Source organism: Podarcis bocagei (assembly GCF_964188305.1).
Source record: "Podarcis bocagei genome assembly, chromosome: 3".
In the NCBI taxonomy this organism is placed as follows: domain Eukaryota; kingdom Metazoa; phylum Chordata; class Lepidosauria; order Squamata; family Lacertidae; genus Podarcis; species Podarcis bocagei.
In genome coordinates, this window is record NC_138127.1 from 33,514,910 (window position 1) to 33,533,891 (window position 18,982).

Here is an 18,982-nt window from a genome sequence, read left to right on the forward strand (position 1 = left end):
AAGTAGTCTCTACTTTAAGAACTATTCAAAAGCAGAAACTATTTTATTAGCTCACAACTCAAAAATCTTGCCCCCATCAGTTCTGTTCCATGGCCACTGTAGATATCACATAAGCCTCTCTCTTATCAACAACATCTGCACAATGAATCCTTTTTCTCCTTGCTTATGCTACAGTACAATTCAGATGATCGTGTGCTGTATTAAAAATGTTTGGATATTAAGGAAGCTCTCCCAATGCACTGTAAACCCTGTCAAGTAGTTTTTCCTGTCCTTAGGAATGTGTTAAAACCTAAAGGCCTATATCACTTGCAACTCAGGAGATACAAACTTAAGTACTTAAGGTGTCAAATCAGTAATAACCATTGTGAACCTGACGTTATCTTCTTTGCAATTTTGTTCTATTTCATTTTCTCTTATGTAGCTTCAGGTATTTCAGCTGATTTCATTGAAGAGGAGGAAGCAGCAGCACTGAAACAGAGTTTGTCGAGTTTTCTCTTTGCTTTGTGGATAAGAATGAAAGGCCCACTAAAATATAATGGCCACAGCCACAAAATGGCTCCCACGGGATGCATGGCCAGTCACAAAATGTATTGTACACTGCATGTGAATTGGACCCTTCAGCCCACCTGCACATGGTGGAAATAATACTGTACTGGCCTAGGTTACAGGGCTATTGTAAAGATTATGATGATGTTGAAAGTACGTGAAGCAGTATGAGCACTGAAATGTGCTATGAGTAGAAATGCTAGGTATCAGTGTGTGCTATCTTATGTACACCCATGCATAAATAATATCCAACACCTGCACAATTCATGCAACTGATGATGGCTTACAGAAGGCTTATGCAATAATAATTGTATTTGCTTTTATGGTGCAACAGGACCCCTGGGATGTTTTAACTTCACAAGTATCCTCCTGACAATTTTCCTCCTCCTCTTTTACACAATTGCCAAACTTAACTGTCAACATTTTTGTGCTGTTGTGCTGACGAGCAGTTTTTTCACACCTTGGAATTGGAAGAATATGCTTGCATCTAATGTTCTCAAAATTCCTGACACCCCGGGCACTGACTGTCTCTGAGCTTGTGCAAAATGTCCCCTTCCTGCTCCAATCAAAGGAGCTCTAAAATGGTTCTTCTTCAATCCATTTACGCACCCAGTGAATTCCCCACCCATGTTCTGCTCCAAATTAATTCTCCTTCAGTTACACCACATTCATCATTATACAGCATACCACCTTTACATAGAATCATAGAATCATAGAGTTGGAAGAGACCACAAGGGCCATCGAGTCCAACCCCCTGCCAAGCAGGAAACACCATCAGAGCACTCCTGACATATGGTTGTCAAGCCTCTGCTTAAAGACCTCCAAAGAAGGAGACTCCACCACACTCCTTGGCAGCAAATTCCACTGTCGAACAGCTCTTACTGTCAGGAAGTTCTTCCTAATGTTTAGGTGGAATCTTCTTTCTTGTAGTTTGGATCCATTGCTCCGTGCCCGCTTCTCTGGAGCAGCAGAAAACAACCTTTCTCCCTCCTCTATGTGACATCCTTTTATATATTTGAACATGGCTATCATATCACCCCTTAACCTCCTCTTCTCCAGGCTAAACATGCCCAGCTCCCTTAGCCGTTCCTCATAAGGCATCGTTTCCAGGCCTTTGACCATTTTGGTTGCCCTCCTCTGGACACGTTCCAGTTTGTCAGTGTCCTTCTTGAACTGTGGTGCCCAGAACTGGACACAGTACTCCAAGTGAGGTCTGACCAGAGCAGAATACAGTGGCACTATTACTTCCCTTGATCTAGATGCTATACTCCTATTGATGCAGCCCAGAATTGCATTGGCTTTTTTAGCTGCCGCGTCACACTGTTGGCTCATGTCAAGTTTGTGGTCAACCAAGACTCCTAGATCCTTTTCACATGTACTGCTCTCAAGCCAGGTGTCACCCATCTTGTATTTGTGCCTCTCATTTTTTTTGCCCAAGTGCAATACTTTACATTTCTCCCTGTTAAAATTCATTTTGTTTGTTTTTGCCCAGTTCTCTAATCTGTCAAGGTCGTTTTGAAGTGTGATCCTGTCCTCTGGGGTGTTAGCCACCCCTCCCAGTTTGGTGTCATCTGCAAATTTGATCAGGATGCCCTTGAGTCCATCATCCAAGTCGTTGAGAAAGATGTTGAATAAGACCAGGCCCAAGACAGAACCCTGTGGCACCCCACTAGTCACTCTTCTCCAGGATGAAGAGGAACCATTGATGAGACCCTTTGGGTTCGGTCAGTCAGCCAGTTACAAATCCACTGAGTGGTAGCATAGTCAAGACCGCATTTTACCAGCTTCTTTACAAGAATATCATGGGGCACCTTGTCAAATGCCTTGCTGAAATCAAGGTAGGCTACATCCACTGCGTTCCCTTCATCTACCAGGCTTGTAATTCTGTCAAAAAAAATACCACTTAAATTGATTTAATTTCCCAAATTAATATCCTATCAATCAAACAAACGGTCTGTGGACCTTTTAAATAAATACTTCTGCTTAGTCTCTTTAAAACCCAAACCTCAGCAAGCAGCATAAGTTCCATTGCTTACAACAACATTTCTAGCACTCAAAGCTTGCAATCACAAGTGCCCTTATTAAAGAACAAACCTCATTTAACTCAGGGACTTGCTCCCAAGTAAGCATGCTTTGGCTTTGGAGGTCAAACACCCTTCCTAAAAATAATCATGTCCAGTAACAATGTTGCATTAAATCACTGATGACAGCTATAGTTAACACTGCTTTAGTTAAAATTTTAAAGACATTACCATCTAAGGACACACTCTGTAATTTTTAGAATGCTCAAGGGAAGATGTGACATTTAGCTAAACGGCTAAGAGATACAAGGTCATTTTCATAATACAAAATGGGAACTGTTAAGTGACAATTTATTCTTAAGAATTTGACCATACTGAATATGTGATCTGAATCATTTGTTGCTATTTGCCAATTGAATATGATTTCTAGAGTACCATGTGTAACACACCATAAGCCACCTAAGAACAACAAAAAACATAGCTAACTAGTAATTGAAGTCTAACCCTTCGTGCACCACTATTAAGAATAGGGTGCTCAGAACATTTCACTCAATGAAACGTGAAGACAGGTTGGGGAGCATCAGAGGTAAATCATCAGTTTTGAAGCAAACGACCCACCCCCGCCTAAATAAAGAGGGCAGCAAGTTTTACCAACACAGGAGACTCCCTAGGCACAGAGAAGTGTGTAACTTTGTAAATTAAAATAAAAGGGAAAAATTTAAGCATTCCAAAAGCAGCCCTGAAAGAACAAGTGAGCTTTCAGGGACTTATGGAATGTTGATGGCGTTGGAATGTATATAAATGAGAAATTCTGGAATAACTCTCCCAGCCATCTGCAGTGCAGGGCATTCCAGCTTCCCATTGAGCGAACTCCCATAGCTGCTGCTACCTTTTGGTTTTTGTAGGTGGAGCACACAGCTGCTAAATCACAGCTATGCTATGCTGGCTTGCTTCATTTGTTACAGGAAGATTTCATCCTGTCCCAGTGAAGAGGGAATCTAAAGGAAGAAGAAGTTGAGCACACTGTGCAAGTTTAGTCTATCCTTGAGATCTGTTGTGAGATAGAATGCCGGGATGTCAAGTTGAAGAAAAAAAGCAAACAAATAAAATGGAAGGGTGGTAAAAAGAAATTGGGAGGGAGGGGAGAGAAGAGAAGAGAAAAACCAGAAACCCCCCTAATTCAATTAACAGAAAATGTATACCTCTCTTTCATCCATATTCAGCCACTGTTTTGGATCATCCTCAGTTGCCAAAAAAGCAATCAACTCCAAAGCAGTAAGTCTAGTCTGACGTCTGGATGATACAAATATAAGAACTGGTTTGGCTGGAGAATGACTCCTGATAGCTGTGGAAAACCAGAAATTCAGAACAATGCAATGTATTTCCTTTAGTCAGCAATGCTTGCACAATCCCTTTAAATCAGCCATGGATTCATTTGAATGGAAACTGCCTGTGACTTAAATTGGTATTTTTATTATTGTTTTGTTGTGCTTTTGCACTTCAAATACCAAAACAGACAAGCCAAACAATCCAGTTTTATTTTTTAAGTATTTTCTTGCTGAGCATGAAAAGTTTCAGCTGGCAACAAAATTTTACGGGCTGTGAAATGGAGATTATAAAGGAAAATGTTGACACATTCACAACCATATTATATCAAACAAGTGTAAAGAAAACCTCTCTATAAATCAAATTTCTATAGCAATTTGACCAATCAGCCAAAGTTTTAAGAGCACCAAGCTACTGTTTCAGATACTATCAATATGTACCACATACTTGTTTAAATGCTAAAGGATTTGCTGAATATAAAATGATTTTATGCCTTCATGCAGTCTTCTGAAGTTCCACTTAATTTTAGGATAAATCATGGCAAAACATTTCTGCAAATGGAAACCAATGCATGTACACATAAGTACGATAGGAGAAAATGTAAATATTGTGTCTTCATATAGAAATCAATATATCTATTGCCTAAAGAAAGCTTGACAGCTAATGAATTTTTGTTGCTTCTGGAACAGGTGTAGCTGAACAGCTCTGGACAGATTTATTGTTCATTAGTGTTTTTCTACAATACTCCTCCTTGAGGTGTAAATAATCTGAACTGCCAAGATTGGTCTCCAGTCCCCAATCAATACTTAGTTTCTGTCATAAGGCTAATTAGATCAGCTAAAAAGTCACCTCACAACTGTCGCCTTACAATCAACAGCAGTTCACATCACAAAATTTATTTGGGGACTTCTTTTTAATTGATATAATAAATATTCCTTATGGAATGTACACAGAACATGTTTCAATAAAATATGAAGGTGGTTCTTAAATCTATCCCGCTTGCCAGTTTAAAAATAAAGAATTGAAAACAGAGACATATTTGGGCACACTGAAAACTCTGAAGTTTATGGTTATTGCCCTGAAATCAGAATTATGCAAGCTTAGCTTGACATGCAACTTCTGTTTGCAATTTTTAATGCTTCCATGAGGAGCAAATCTCTTACTGAATTAATACCACAAAAGGTTTTATGTTGTAAATCTTAAAATATTAATAGAAAAATGTTTACACAGTGTCAAATGTGAACAGTAATTTCAATTATTCTGTTTGAAATACATTTAAGTTCCACTGACATGTGTGGTGCTAGCATCTTTAATGTACAAGGCCTGAAGCTGGGTAGTGCTGCTGAAACAAAAACCAAGAAGATACACAACAACACATAATACAATTTGTCTATCACAGACTCATAAAAATAAAGTTGTATCTTTGGTTGCATACCCTGAAATGCTGGCTTGTTCATGCTAGCCATACGAGGACAATAATGCTGGCCTGGGAAGCCCTGAATGTGTACTTCCAATGGAACTGGGCGCACTGATGGCCTGAAGTTGAATAGCCCCATCTAAAGAGAAAACATATAAATGGTTCACTGTTCATGCCTCAGGTTGTTTTTATCCCCAAACCAATGCCAGAGTGCTACTCCTCTCAAAAACAACTGGCGCTGATGTCTTTTGCATACCTGATTGATATTTAGCCAATCGGCAAGATCCCTGGCATTAGCTAATGCAGTCGACAAACCAACAACTCTGACAGGCTTTTCTGTGTGAGATGAGATGAAGTTAGTACGAGACACAATAACTTCCAACACAGGGCCTCTCTCATCCCCTAGGAAAGGAAGAAAAGGAAAACAGACATCAATATTCCTTAAAGTTCAACTCGCAATGCCAGAGCACACTTCAATTCCAGCAATAATAATGGTGAAAACGATGCTCACCTAGCAGATGGATCTCATCTATGATGAGAATGGAAACTTTTTGAACATAGCTTCTGTTCTGCCAGCTTCTGCTGACCCCATCCCACTTCTCTGGTGTAGTAACAATGAGGTCAGCTTGGGCAATTGACCTCATATCAGGAGTCACATCCCCTGTCAACTCCACAACCCTGTAAAGGGAGTCAAATGGTCATTGTGAAGCAATACAACACAGATTCATATCCGTTTTGGAGTAGACAGTAGGGCCATAACATTAACCCTTAATATAAACATGCAGAAAACCCCAAACCCTTTGCTGTCTCTGACTGGGATGAATCAACAATAGGATCCAAAGGCTGACTTCCTAATCCATCACCCTAGCTGAAAATGGAAAGTAGTCAGTCTTCATTCTAGTTGTAGCAGCTCCTTTTACAGACAGGATCAAAGCTGGAGTTGTCATGAAAGTGGTAGCCCAGAGGTCAGTAGGGAAAAACAATATTCATTCTAATCCAGGACCCTACTTATCCATGCTGAAAAAGCAGCAGATCTTCTATCTACCCTAGTCATGATTTTTATAAAGTCATCCCTATTATAAAGTGATTTCAAGGTGTGATGTGTGTAGATAATATCTGAACCTTTATCACATATACAGATTCTTAAGAAGGTAAAGGTAAAGGTACCCCTGCCCGTACAGGCCAGTCGTGTCCGACTCTAGGGTTGTGCGCCTATCTCACTTAAGAGGCCGGGGGCCAGCGCTGTCCGGAGACACTTCCGGGTCACGTGGCCAGCGTGACAAAGCTGCATCTGGCCAGTAAACGGTCCCTATTTATCTACTTGCACCCGGGGGTGCTTTCGAACTGCTAGGTTGGCAGGCGCTGGGACGAAAGACGGGAGCGCACCCCGCCGCGGGGATTCGAACCGCCGACCTTTCGATCGGCAAGTCCTAGGCACTGAGGCTTTTACCCACAGCGCCACCCACGTCCCATATATACAGATTCTTAGTTAATGCTAGATCAATGTATAGGAAGTTTCTGCTGGGCTAAGATCTTTCTCTATCTCTCTCCCTGTGTGTATGTATGTTATATAGTGAAAGGATCCTGAGCCTTAAGAAATATTCTTCATAAAAATACTCTTCAGGAATTTATTCTCTACAAGTTTTACAACTTTTACTGTCACGTACAAGTTATGCTGTTTTGTAAAGACAGCAGAATTCTCAAAGGACAACAAATTCTGAAGCACACAACTTTCTTTTTTATGCTACCTGTTGACAATTCTCTTGACATGGAAGCTAACCTTTATCTGAATATGAGGTATTACAGGATTGTTGTTGCTTTTCTTTTCTTTCTTTCTTTTTTTTACAAAAAAGTTTTATTTCTGACCATGTTAAAAAAGCAAGCTTACTTTTTACCAAGCTTTTCTTCAATTCTAATTTTCCAGTCTTCAATTCTCTCTCGCACGAGAGCTTTCAGGGGAGCAATATACACTGCCTGCAAGACAAAGGCCAAAGGAAGCAAGAAAAAATGTGAACATACAGACATATTGTAAGTTTAAAAATAATTAATAAGAACATTTAAAACAACTACAACATATTGTGTTTACTTCCTTGCATTTCTCATTCATTGGTAACAAAAATATTCATATTTAGTAGTGGTTTTTCCATTTCACAAGTGTGTTAAAACATTTTTTAATGAACACACTCAGATAAGAAAGAAGTGTTCTTACACAATAGCACTGTCCATTTGCATGGCAAGTTCAGAACTAATAAAAAGCAGAATAAAAAAGCGAACATTTCTCAGGAAAATAAATGTTTTTGCAAACCTTGGATGTAGGATAGTTGTTGAAAATTCTGAAGATAGCCAGTTCTGCTGCAACTGTCTTCCCAGAGCCTGTGGGAGCTCCAAGAAGAACATTACAATCTGTGTGATAAAGTGTATGGAATATCTGCGTCTGAATTGGGTTGAAATGAGTGAATTTGTACAGGGCTTCATACTCAGGACGTCCCAAAGCTGTGATAGGTAAAGGCTGGAGATCCAGTAATTCTAAAAATTGAGGAATTACGATTAGTATATATTTAAGCTTGCAACACGGAACATCGCATCATTTATAATGTCAGCACCAAAAACCCTGGAAAACACATAATATATGAACCAGACTGTGAAGGATGCTGTCCACATTGTCTTTTCAAACCTATTGAAATTAGATCAAAATCTGCTATACCAAAGTAAATGCAACCCATCATTTATAATTAAATCATGGAGAAAAACGCTGTGGTTGAGGAAAAGGATACCCAAAGCCCTGAAAAAACAGGTGTCTGCTTATACAGTAGCAGTTCTACTAAGAGAAGCATCTTAAAATACAGCTGTGATTGGGGAGGAGATTCAGAAGTAGAAAAAAGAAACAGTGATGTATAATTGGATTTAATAGTACAAAAGCACAGAACTCAGTACTTGCATGAATGGAAGGCAGCTCACATAACTTACTTCACTTCTCTTTCTCCTTACAATCCCATGCACCTCTCAAATCCCTCTCAATATAGGTTTTTTTTTGGGGTGGTGGCTGTGTTATTAGGGGCTACAATGGGGGAATTGACCAAAACTTAGTGGAGGGATCTTGCTCCAATGCGTTCCCCTACAATGTTCTCCCAATTTTTCCATGTCTTGTTCATGACTCCACCGGAGGAGAGGCGATGTAGAAGCCCAAAACTCACTTAATGCTAAACCATAGTTAACTTCATGTCTGAACATGGCCGTTATGTCCTATGCCTGAAAATGATACAAATAGGACAATGGTCCCATATTCGGACCTCTAAAAATCTATTCACATGTGCAGGTCTGAATTATGATAATCTCAAAGTTGTTCTACATGGCAAGGCGTGTGGCAGAGGATTGATGTTTTAGTGTTACAGGGGAAACTGTATTTCTTTACAATGAAGCAAAATAAACAGAAGTTTCTTAATATCTAGTGGGGGAAAGCAACACTTCAAAAGAATGGGCCCACTCTATGGACAAGCTGCGGTGAAGCTGAGACCACAACATTAGTCCAAGCAAAGACAGTTTGTTAACTTTATTGCCAAAGTAAAAAAATGACAAATCACCACATAATATTTGATTGGTTGATCAGGATAGACCATATCCCAATTATATTTTTAAAATGCAATGAGAAATTCAAGAGAAAACAACAGGATTATATAGAACATTCTGGAAGTATCTGATTGCCAAACAATTATGAGCTGTGGAGAGCTGAAGCTCTGATATGTATATAACAAGACTGGATTGGACTCCTATTAAATTAGTCAGGACTCGCATCGATTCTGTTACACAGATGCTTTCTTTGAAGTTACGTTTGGCTCAAGATCTCAGTGCCTCTTTTAGGACGCTTCACAGTAAGGTATGGATGGAGAGCCATAAAATCTGCTGAAGCTGCAGGACTTAATATTCACAACATACTTTTCATAGATATTTCAGAACTCTTTCATCATTCCCTGCTAATGCTGTGATTTCTTGGGATCTGTCAGAGGGAGAAAAGGCCTTTTCTTGATCTTTGTCTAGCAGGACCTCTGTACACTTCATTGTTTCAGAGGAACCAGATGGGAATGGCAGTCAATTACCATAAATCCTGGAGGTCCCCTATCTGCTGATGTGTAAATATCTTTTTGTTTCTTCTGAATAGCACTCATTGATCAGTCAATTAGATAAATAGGGTACACATGTTTAGCCAGACAGCTTAGGTGCAGCACAACAATGGCTAAACACATCCCATGCACGTATGAATTTATACATGCAAAAACAGGGAGCTGTCAGCTCCAGACATGTACATTCTGAATACGCTAAGTATACTGGATTTTAAACAGGGATGATGACAAAAGAAGTCTATACAATAATAGGCACACTGATGTTATATCTCTCTGGTAAACCTAGAAGCAGCAAACAAATGCATGTGCCACCTGTTTTTGATTTTGTGACTAATAAATGTGGGGAATGAATAAAATAATGTGAAAGTAGTGCCCTGTATTAGTTCCTAGATAAAACAAACAGTATAGTGAAGGAAAAATATTATCCCTCTCTTTTAAGGACAAAATGTATTTTTCCTAATGGCACAAAATACTGAAAATTCCACTGAGTGTTTTGCTCAGAGACAATTAAGAGAAAAATGTTGTAAAGCATAAGTCAATTTGCTGTAGCTAAGTGAGAAGTTCCAAAGATTCACTGAAGATTAGCTAACAGATTTCACTGCTGTAAAGTATTGACAATCTAAACTAGCAACAAGTGAGGAAGGAAGAAACATAAACAATGCTGCATATTATCATTTTAGGACGAACGATAGCCTTAGAAATCAAAATGACCTATGATTGTGCAGGAATGCTGCTCTCCTTTGTTACCTGTATGAGGTGGATGTCTTTCTGGTAGAATCAGATGTTGAAAATTGATGATACAGACAGCCTCAGCTCCTAACCATCTGTCAGATACAGCCCGGATATAGTATTGGGATGGTAGTGGTTCAAAAATGGGAATTGTGAATACCAACAGCTGAGTCTCTTTTGCAATGACCTATGGTAAAAATAAATGTAAAAAATACACACATACACTACAATAATCACTCTCCAGATGGCAAAAATTATGTTGCTCTGAATTTTCATGTAAATGCAAAAAATGAAATACACATAAGCAACCAAGCTTATTGCATCTGTTTATATTCATAAAACACACGGTAAAACAGAAGAGAAGCAATTCCTCTTTTGGTTCTTTGGGCTTTAGAGACAGATTCTGTACTAAATGGCTTAACACAATAGGATTGGGCTCCTGCTTATTAAGTGATTTCTTTTGATGGAACTGTAGCTAGTAATAATCTGTATTGACATCTGTAATAGAAGGTAGCGTCACATATTTGATTTTTCATCTGCAAGTAATTGTTCTTTCAGACACACCAGAAAGGCAAATCCTTTATTAGATTTTATTTTTAAAGTGATGCCAGTGAATGATCACACAGAAAGCCAATTTTAGCATGTGAATCTGAAAACAAAATTCAGACAGATACTGGATACCTAATAAAATTGTATTACAACATTTATATTAAACTGATGTTTATGGAAGTCTATCCCACCACTTTACGTGGTATGTGCTTTGAACTGCTGTGTAGGATACATTTACCTGCTTTTTTTGAATAATGAAATATTCTGAATGGTAAATATGATCATTGGTAGGGTCTTCCACCCAAATCCACCAGGGCTCTCCACCTGTTCCATGTACCTAGTTGACAAAGAAAATCCACGCTCATTAAAATTATTCTAGCTCTGTTAAGACTTTCAATCTGCACATTAAAGTAAACTGGCAGGTGCATTATTTCGACTGATGAAAAAAATGTTGGTAAAATGTCTCAGAATACCACTGTGCCTAACATCAGCAAGGCATATTTGAACCTATTTAGTGTGGAAAGGAAAGACTCCTATCTCCTACTTAGGTGTCCCCATGCAAGAATGTGTGGGACCAACAGATTTTTTTCTTAGTAGGCTTCTTGCAAAAAGTTATGCTTTGCAGTTTCCCTGGATTCATGGGATTGCTTAAAATTTACCCATGTGGTTGGCAACATTCAGTGTGATGGATGCCAATTTAGAGGCAAAGTTTCACAACCAATATGCTTCTGATCTCAGTGAAGCGAAATACAAGATTCATATACCATACATCAATATCATCTGAATTATAGGCAAGGAAAAGTTACTTTAAAAAAATTCATGCTAACTGGTTGTGTGTTGAGTTAAACCCAGAGGATTCCAACTCATTTAGCAAATTCTCCAGGCTTTACGTTTTAGGCATCTTTACCTGATCGCTCCATTTGAAATCCGAAGTGATGTTCAACCTAACTCTCAGCACAGTGCGTGTAATTGGCTGGATGGTCGCTTCCATTGTAATGGAGGGAATTTGATGGACACACTGTTTGACCTTTAAGCCAATATTCACATGATGAAGCATGTGACCTGCAAAGTAAATATAAAACTTGAAACAAATCTGCATTTACTAGAAGTCTAAGGGAAGTGATGGGGAAAGGAGGCAATCGCACAACAACTTTTAAATTGGCCCAGAGAGAGAAATATTGCTTGGCCCAAGATCCTGTCCATGTCATCAGGTCGCATTTGAGCTACATGGGACTCAGTAGGAGGAGGAGGAGTATGTTTCTAAGAACAAAGCAATGTGCAAGCAAGTCAATATAAATTTAGGTTGTGAGCCTTTATTACAGAGAAGTATTTTCAGTAGTCTAAGATTACTACCACAAAGGCCTCAGGATAAGGGCAGGATTGAAATGCAAGCAAAACAGTAAAGACAGAAATAGAGTTCAATCTAGTCAAGACACACTGACTTAGCTTTTTCCTGTATCTTACCGATTTCATCTTTCCTCATGTCCTTCAACTTATCAATTGTGAGATTCTTTTGCTCCAATTTGGAAAGGACTGATGATGGCAGGACTGAGAATTGTCGCAGAGGGCTGACCCAACCCCACAATCGCTTGTCAATTACTTTGCTAAGGTTTAGTAGCCGGTATGTCATCGCAGGCCAGCGTTTTCGAAGAGCCACTTCAAAAAGAGCTCGGACAATACGTGCTGCATTCTGTAGGGTACAAGCAGGTGATAAATTGTATTGTTATGTCTATTCCTTATCCATTACAATACACATACGTTTCAAATGGAACGGTGCAACTATGGATGACATTAATTGCTCATATTTAGTTTGGCCAAAAACCCAGTGTAGACTACAATTTAAACTATTAAAACAAACAAATGGCACAAAATATTCTCATGCCAACTTCAGGAGCTGACAGCACTAACTTCCAGGCCTGGCCACCTCATTTCTGCCTTCCCTCGGGGGCACACAGAACTTTCTGAAGAGATGATGCCCCAACATGGACGTTCAGGAAGGTCTTTCTCCATTGTAGTATTCGTATTATGTAATTTTCTCTTGAAGCGGCAGCTGGCAGCTTCACTTTATAGCTTCCAACAACAAGCTGAAAGTGACTTAGTTTCATAAGTCATTTGCTGAGAAATTAATTTTTTAAAAAACTGCTGCTTTATCATCTTATCTATGCTACCATATTGTATGTTATTTATTTGTTTCTTGTGGTTGAACATTGCCTTGGATATGCAAATACTTTGAATAGAAAAGCTTTTAGTCAACAAAGAGCACAAAGTTTGTGAAGAAAATACAGCAAGAGTTTTCAACCAATTTGTTTTGAAACCCTAGAGGATAGGCTTTCTGAAAGCCATGATAATCTACCATGATAAGTCTTGCCTTACAACGACCAACCACAGAAGTGAGCACTGGGTGTATTCTAAGTCTGACTCTTCTTTCCTGGGTGACAATGGTTAGGTCAACATGTTTTCTAAAATAAGCAATATTTCAGGACTTCATGGCAGATGCACAGAGCTCTTCAACAAACAACGTAACTGTGAAAAGGATCCCCTGTGGGCAATAAGCGCTCTCTCTCTCTCTCTCTATATATATATATATATATATATATGCATTACATATAGATTGATACACATATATACAAAACTATTAGTTTTTCAAATCCAAATCACATGTCAGATGTGTATAGGCTTGAGCACATGGGACCTCAAGTTTTCTGTGTTTCTGGGGTAAGACTTCATTGGATATATGCACACATTCATACCTGTGCAACATAAGCAGAATCAGAAATAAGGGAAAAGCTGTCCATCTCTCCTCGGCTAACATATGTTTGCAGAAGGATATTTATTTTCCCGTAACTGTTCTCTACACCACCAGGAGCGGGAAGTTCACAGAAATCACCCAGCAAGGCTTCAAGCTCTTCTATTTCTTCTTCTCTCACCTGAAACACAAATTAATAGACTTTGAAAAGACTGGTGCAACTTGTTAAATCTTCCACATGAAAATTAAATGCCAATTATCTCTCAATAAATGTGTTTTTAAACAGTCTACAGTTTCTGAAAAACAAGTCTCCCAGCACTGTACTTAATAAAACTTAATTGAAACTATCTTAATAATGACACAATTGCATTTCATTATGCATCACCTTTTATTAAGGTTGCCATTGACACATAAAAATGTGATATGCCTCAAAAATTAAGTCTTCTGACCGTACCATCCTCAACCTGATGAGATTTCCCTTTTTATATGACCAGAGTATGACCTCTGTCCTTCTGGATTAGGGCCAACCTGAATTAACATTAAATGCATTCATTAAAATCATACAGTTTGCATGTGGCATATTATGTTCTTAGCTCAAAACTCTGAAGTACTATGATTCATGGTATTAAGGTTTTCACTGTTAATAAGATTAAGTCTTAATGCAAGTAAAGAAATATTCATATCTACAGTTTGAATAATGCATAGTATTTCAAATTTTCACTCATACTTGCAAAACAGAGCATACATTTACATATTCTTTGATTTGCTGAAAGTCTATTAGTCTAAAACTTATTTAAAGAGGGTAAATGTTTGGCACCTGCAGGGAACCATACAGAGGCCGTTTCCCTTAAGCCCTGACCAGCTCGTTCAATATGAAAGCAGAGCAGAAAAGTCACAAATGTCACTTGAACCATTTGCAGATTTCTCAATCATCCCCCAATTATTTCACTTCAAGAAGACCCCACTCTGTTAACTACCGAACTACAGTTTGTTAACATCAAATCCTTTCCTTCACTGGCACTTGTCCACAGCTTTTGAATGAATGAAGTGGCTGAGGTTTCAATAAACTTGAAGCGGCATCTAAACTCTCATCACAACGTCAGTTTTGCCTTTCTTCCTAACATTTAGGAACATTTGCATCCAGATTCAAAGCAGACTTTGGGAGATTGCAGGGATTTGATTTTTTAAAATTCTTAATTTTGCAAAAGAAAGTGACTATTCTCTAACACAATGCTAGCCAGTAAAACTCCAACTCATCTTGAAAGGATTTCTTTATAAAGTGCACTCAACCTCTTCCCCGTTTCTTGAAGAGCTGCCAGAACAGAACACTCACAGCCTTCTGGGTTGCATTCCTCATTAAGACTATTCACTTTAAAGTGAATTCCATGAATTAAAAACTGGGGGTGAGATCAGATGTAGCACGAGCAGGCATCTGCTTGCGTAACAGGGTTTCTCCATTCTCCACCCCCCCAAGCTCTCTGCACACATTCAAAATCTGCTCTAGACAGTTGGGAAACCCTGCAGAACAAATTCTGGAAGCATGGACAGGGGCTGCAGAGAAGAGAAGAGAAACTGGAAGTCTTGTTGCCCTGGATTTCCAGTTGTGCAAGGGAGGTAGACATCACTGAATGTTGTCCGGGGTTAGAAAATGTACTCTAGTTAGAAAATAAGATTCTGGCCTAAATCATGTATATCCGGCCAGCTGTACTCAAGAAGCCCCTGTTAGTGTGGGCTTTAGCATTCACCACACTGAGAGGTGCAACACTGCATGAGAGACAGAGAGATGCATGGAGCTGTCATTATATAGCAGTAAATGAAGACGTTCCTGTATCCAGTAACACACACACACACACACACACAAAAAAAACTTTCCATGTGTACAAAAGAAGCCTTTAAAAAAATGGTGATGCGTTCTTACCTTGATCTGTTCAAATTCCTCTGCTTTAGACACTATAGCAAGAATGTCACCTTCTGTTTTATGAGCATCAAACAGTTCATTGAAAGTCTGCAAAAAAAAGAGAGGTTTGCCTTTGAGAATATTTATCAATAGTGCCAAACTAGACACAAAGTGGTAGAGATGGAGAACTTATTGTCAACATCACCACTCAAAAGAAACCTTTTTTTATTTTGAAAAGCGATGTGGAATTTTGAACATAAGAAGCATATACTGTATACTAGTTTCACACTGTGCAATTTAAAGCATTGGCTCGAATTTGGTTAAAGGAGCCTGCTATACACAAGACAAGATTCTTCTGAAAAGTCAAGTCATCAAGGTGCCAATGGTGTATCCATTTTTAAAAAAACTGAAAGTTTAAGGTAGTGCATACTAAAATGTGACTGAGACCAAATATAAGGACATAAATAACTTGATTTTAAATAACCCAAATGGGACTGTATGTTCAAAGGTGCAACATATTTCAATTAAGATCCTCACAGTAAGTCTTTCAAATATGGAGCAACAAATACTAACACTTTTCAGAAGTTAATATCACTTCTGCAAACACATACACAAATGTTCTTCATAGGGTGTTGGAGAATTATGTCAGAAATGGAAATGGGAGCTGAAATTGCCACAATTCAAATGTTTGTCCAAGGTCATTAACGAAATCATACAAACAGTATTCACTATATATATTTTTAGACTGCAAATAATATGTAAATAATTGTAATTTTATGCATTGGTTTCAATGTTTCCTTTCCACTGAAATGCACTGAAATTAATTACACGATTAATTACATTAGTTCCAGCCATTGTGGATCATGAGACAAATAATCAAGGTTTTAGTGGAAACCATGCTGCTTGTGACCAACACATAACAGGATAGAAATCACTGCCTCTTTACAATCCCGAGTTCTGCAACACTCTAATTACTGATATGTCTTCAGAATATACACATTTCCAACATGTTGAATAAAATGGTGTTTTCCACAGTCAATCCTACCTTACTAGTAGTTTTCTCTGAACCCTCCCTTATAGAATAAGAGTATGCAAACAATAATGTTACACCAGATCAAGTCCCCTCACCCCTCCAGAACTTGGATATAAAAGCACATAAGCAAGCACAGAATTGTAGCTATTTATTTTATTACAAATCTAAGATGAAGATGCTGTTAAACAGATCTTTGTGGCGTTATTTCAAAATATGAGAAAGTATGCAGAGAAATAGCATGGGTACCTCAATTGTATTATATTTAATGTAGTAGTGGCTGGCAATTCTGCCTAGATCTGTAGAAGAAAAAAATCCAGTTCTCTCTTCAAAACGAATCATCCGAGCTTTGTCCAACTTTCGGCCAACTTCAATCACTAGTTGCTCTCTGTGCTTCTCTAAGCCTGGATCCATCTAAAATACAGTCAAGCATTATATATATTTATCTGTCCCCTGTCCTCCCACTTTTACAGTTTCAGATTAATATATGGATATGCATACATAGTACAATTTTATTGAATTCATTTGACTCCGTTCAATTTATTTGGAATATTTAGAACTGAAATGCTTAATAAGTTTGGGATGTGTTGGGATACATAACTTGACAAATAGCCTTATTATGGATAGCAATAACAAAAGGTGACATGTTTAGAAGAATTTATTGTAGCTGTTGTTGTTATACTAAATAATTGCCGGATATATTAATGGTTTGAAGAATATTTGCTTAAGATATGAAATGCAAGGGGAAGAGGAACTAATTTTTGCTTCGCTATTCCTAAAATTGCACTCACAAAATCAAGCTTCTCTAAGATGAAACCCATCCCTTTGAAACAGTGGAGCTGGGACCAATTTGTTCTGGACTCACGAGATGAGCAAAGTTTTAATTCAGTGTAACCACTGGCTGCAGTAGGAAGAAGTTACTACAAACAACAACTGAATGTTAGCATGAAGTTCTAAATCCCTTAACTGTATAAAGAATAAGAAGTCTCTTTTCCCCCCTGTAGTACATATCAAGACAGGCAAAGATTCATTGTACTGTATTCTCCCTTTTTTCCAGTTTGGGCGCCTAAAAGTCCTATTATCTCCCTATGAGAATATTCTGTGTTAAAGAGGGTCATTTCAGAATTCAAATATATTCAAGTATTCAAATATATTCAAGATGAGTAGAGGGAAATGGCTTTTATTTAATGTTATAGGAACAATTTAAGCAAACACCAGGTACTAAAGGCAGATTTAAGAAATTTTCTTAGAATTTTATATTTGAGCCTGAGCAGTCTACATACAGCAGCAAAGACAAACACCTGCCTTTTCAGCATTTGTAAGCTGTAAGTCTCATTAAAATGTGAAAGTAAAGAAGAAATTATCAGCCATAAGAAGGAGAAAAAGCCTAGTTTTGATCTAAGTGTGGTCAAATGATACCTTGTGTGACAAAAAATTGACAAACTATCCAGTCACTGCTCGTAGCTATGATGTTGCAATTCTCTTCCTTGAAAAATGGGTTTCTTTTTAATTGAAAAAAGATTCTACCAAATAATTATCATCATCACTTTGTCCTACTGAACAAGGAGAAGTTTTCTCAAGCAATGTGGGATGCCACATATCTTTTTGTAACCAAGGTAGACAAATTATTATTATTCTTCTATGAGTAGCGGCAGGGCTGGATTTAGGTTTGATGAGGCCCTAAGCTACTGAAAGTAATGGAGCCCTTTATATGTCCAGCTGTCCTTTGTCAACAACAAATTGTCACTGTTTTTTGTGTTGAATATATGCTGTTTGGTAATTTATGGATCTAATAGGTATCTAAAGCCGTTTGCACATAACAAAATATGCATTTTATCAAAGTAATTGTTGAACTGAAATACAATTAAGAAGAAGTATATTAACAAAAAGGTAAAGCACCCCTGACAGTTAAATCCAGTCGCAGACGACTTTGGGGTTGCGGCGCTCATCTCACTTTACAGGCTGAGGAAGCCAACGTTTGTCCGCAGAGTTTTTCAGGTTATGTGGCCAGCATGACTAAGCTGCTCCTGGTGAAACCAGAGCAGCACATGGAAAGGCCGTTTACCTTCCTGCCGGAGTGGTACCTATTTATCTACTTGTACTGGCGTGTTTTTGAACTGCTAGGTTGGCAGGAGCTGGGACCGAACAACGGGAGCTCACCCCGTCACGGGGATTCGAACCACTGACCTTCTGATCGGCAAGCCCAAGAGGCTTAGTGGTTTAGACCACAGCGCCACCCACATTTTTTTATCTTATATTTTGGAAATGTACATCCAGTTTTCCACCCTTTAAATTTTTTGGGGGCCCCCAAGAGAGTGGGGCCCTAACCTATAGCTTGTTTAGCTTATATGTAAATCCAGCACTGAGTAGCGGTGCTGACCATAAGATTACCTACTGAGTTCAGTCAACAGGCTTGAATACTCAGGGTTTATTCTCTTAACCACTATACCAGCACTCACTCTCAGATTCTGAGTGTTAAACTGAAAGAGCTAGGGGTTATCCAACTGCTGGTGTGCCTGGCAACCACACATCCTGGTAGCTGCAGATGGGTCACATTGAACCCCTTTCTCATAACAATGAATGTGTGGATGCCAAGGGGCATC

General features: G+C 38.6%; 1 protein-coding gene across 1 annotated transcript in view; it reads right to left on the minus strand.

Annotated features, from left to right (window-relative positions):
- The window catches only part of ASCC3 (activating signal cointegrator 1 complex subunit 3), a 234,161-nt gene that overhangs the window by 85,940 nt on the left and 129,239 nt on the right, over window positions 1–18,982 (minus strand). Inside the window, exons 18-30 of the mRNA XM_081186537.1 lie at window positions 16,629–16,793; window positions 15,371–15,457; window positions 13,457–13,633; window positions 12,171–12,396; window positions 11,614–11,768; window positions 10,945–11,043; window positions 10,176–10,344; window positions 7,616–7,836; window positions 7,199–7,284; window positions 5,822–5,988; window positions 5,567–5,712; window positions 5,329–5,449; window positions 3,770–3,912 (exon numbers count right to left, since the gene is read on the minus strand). Coding sequence (XP_081042663.1) covers window positions 3,770–3,912; window positions 5,329–5,449; window positions 5,567–5,712; window positions 5,822–5,988; window positions 7,199–7,284; window positions 7,616–7,836; window positions 10,176–10,344; window positions 10,945–11,043; window positions 11,614–11,768; window positions 12,171–12,396; window positions 13,457–13,633; window positions 15,371–15,457; window positions 16,629–16,793 — 1,962 coding nt within the window. The remainder of the gene's footprint in view (window positions 1–3,769; window positions 3,913–5,328; window positions 5,450–5,566; window positions 5,713–5,821; window positions 5,989–7,198; window positions 7,285–7,615; window positions 7,837–10,175; window positions 10,345–10,944; window positions 11,044–11,613; window positions 11,769–12,170; window positions 12,397–13,456; window positions 13,634–15,370; window positions 15,458–16,628; window positions 16,794–18,982) is intronic.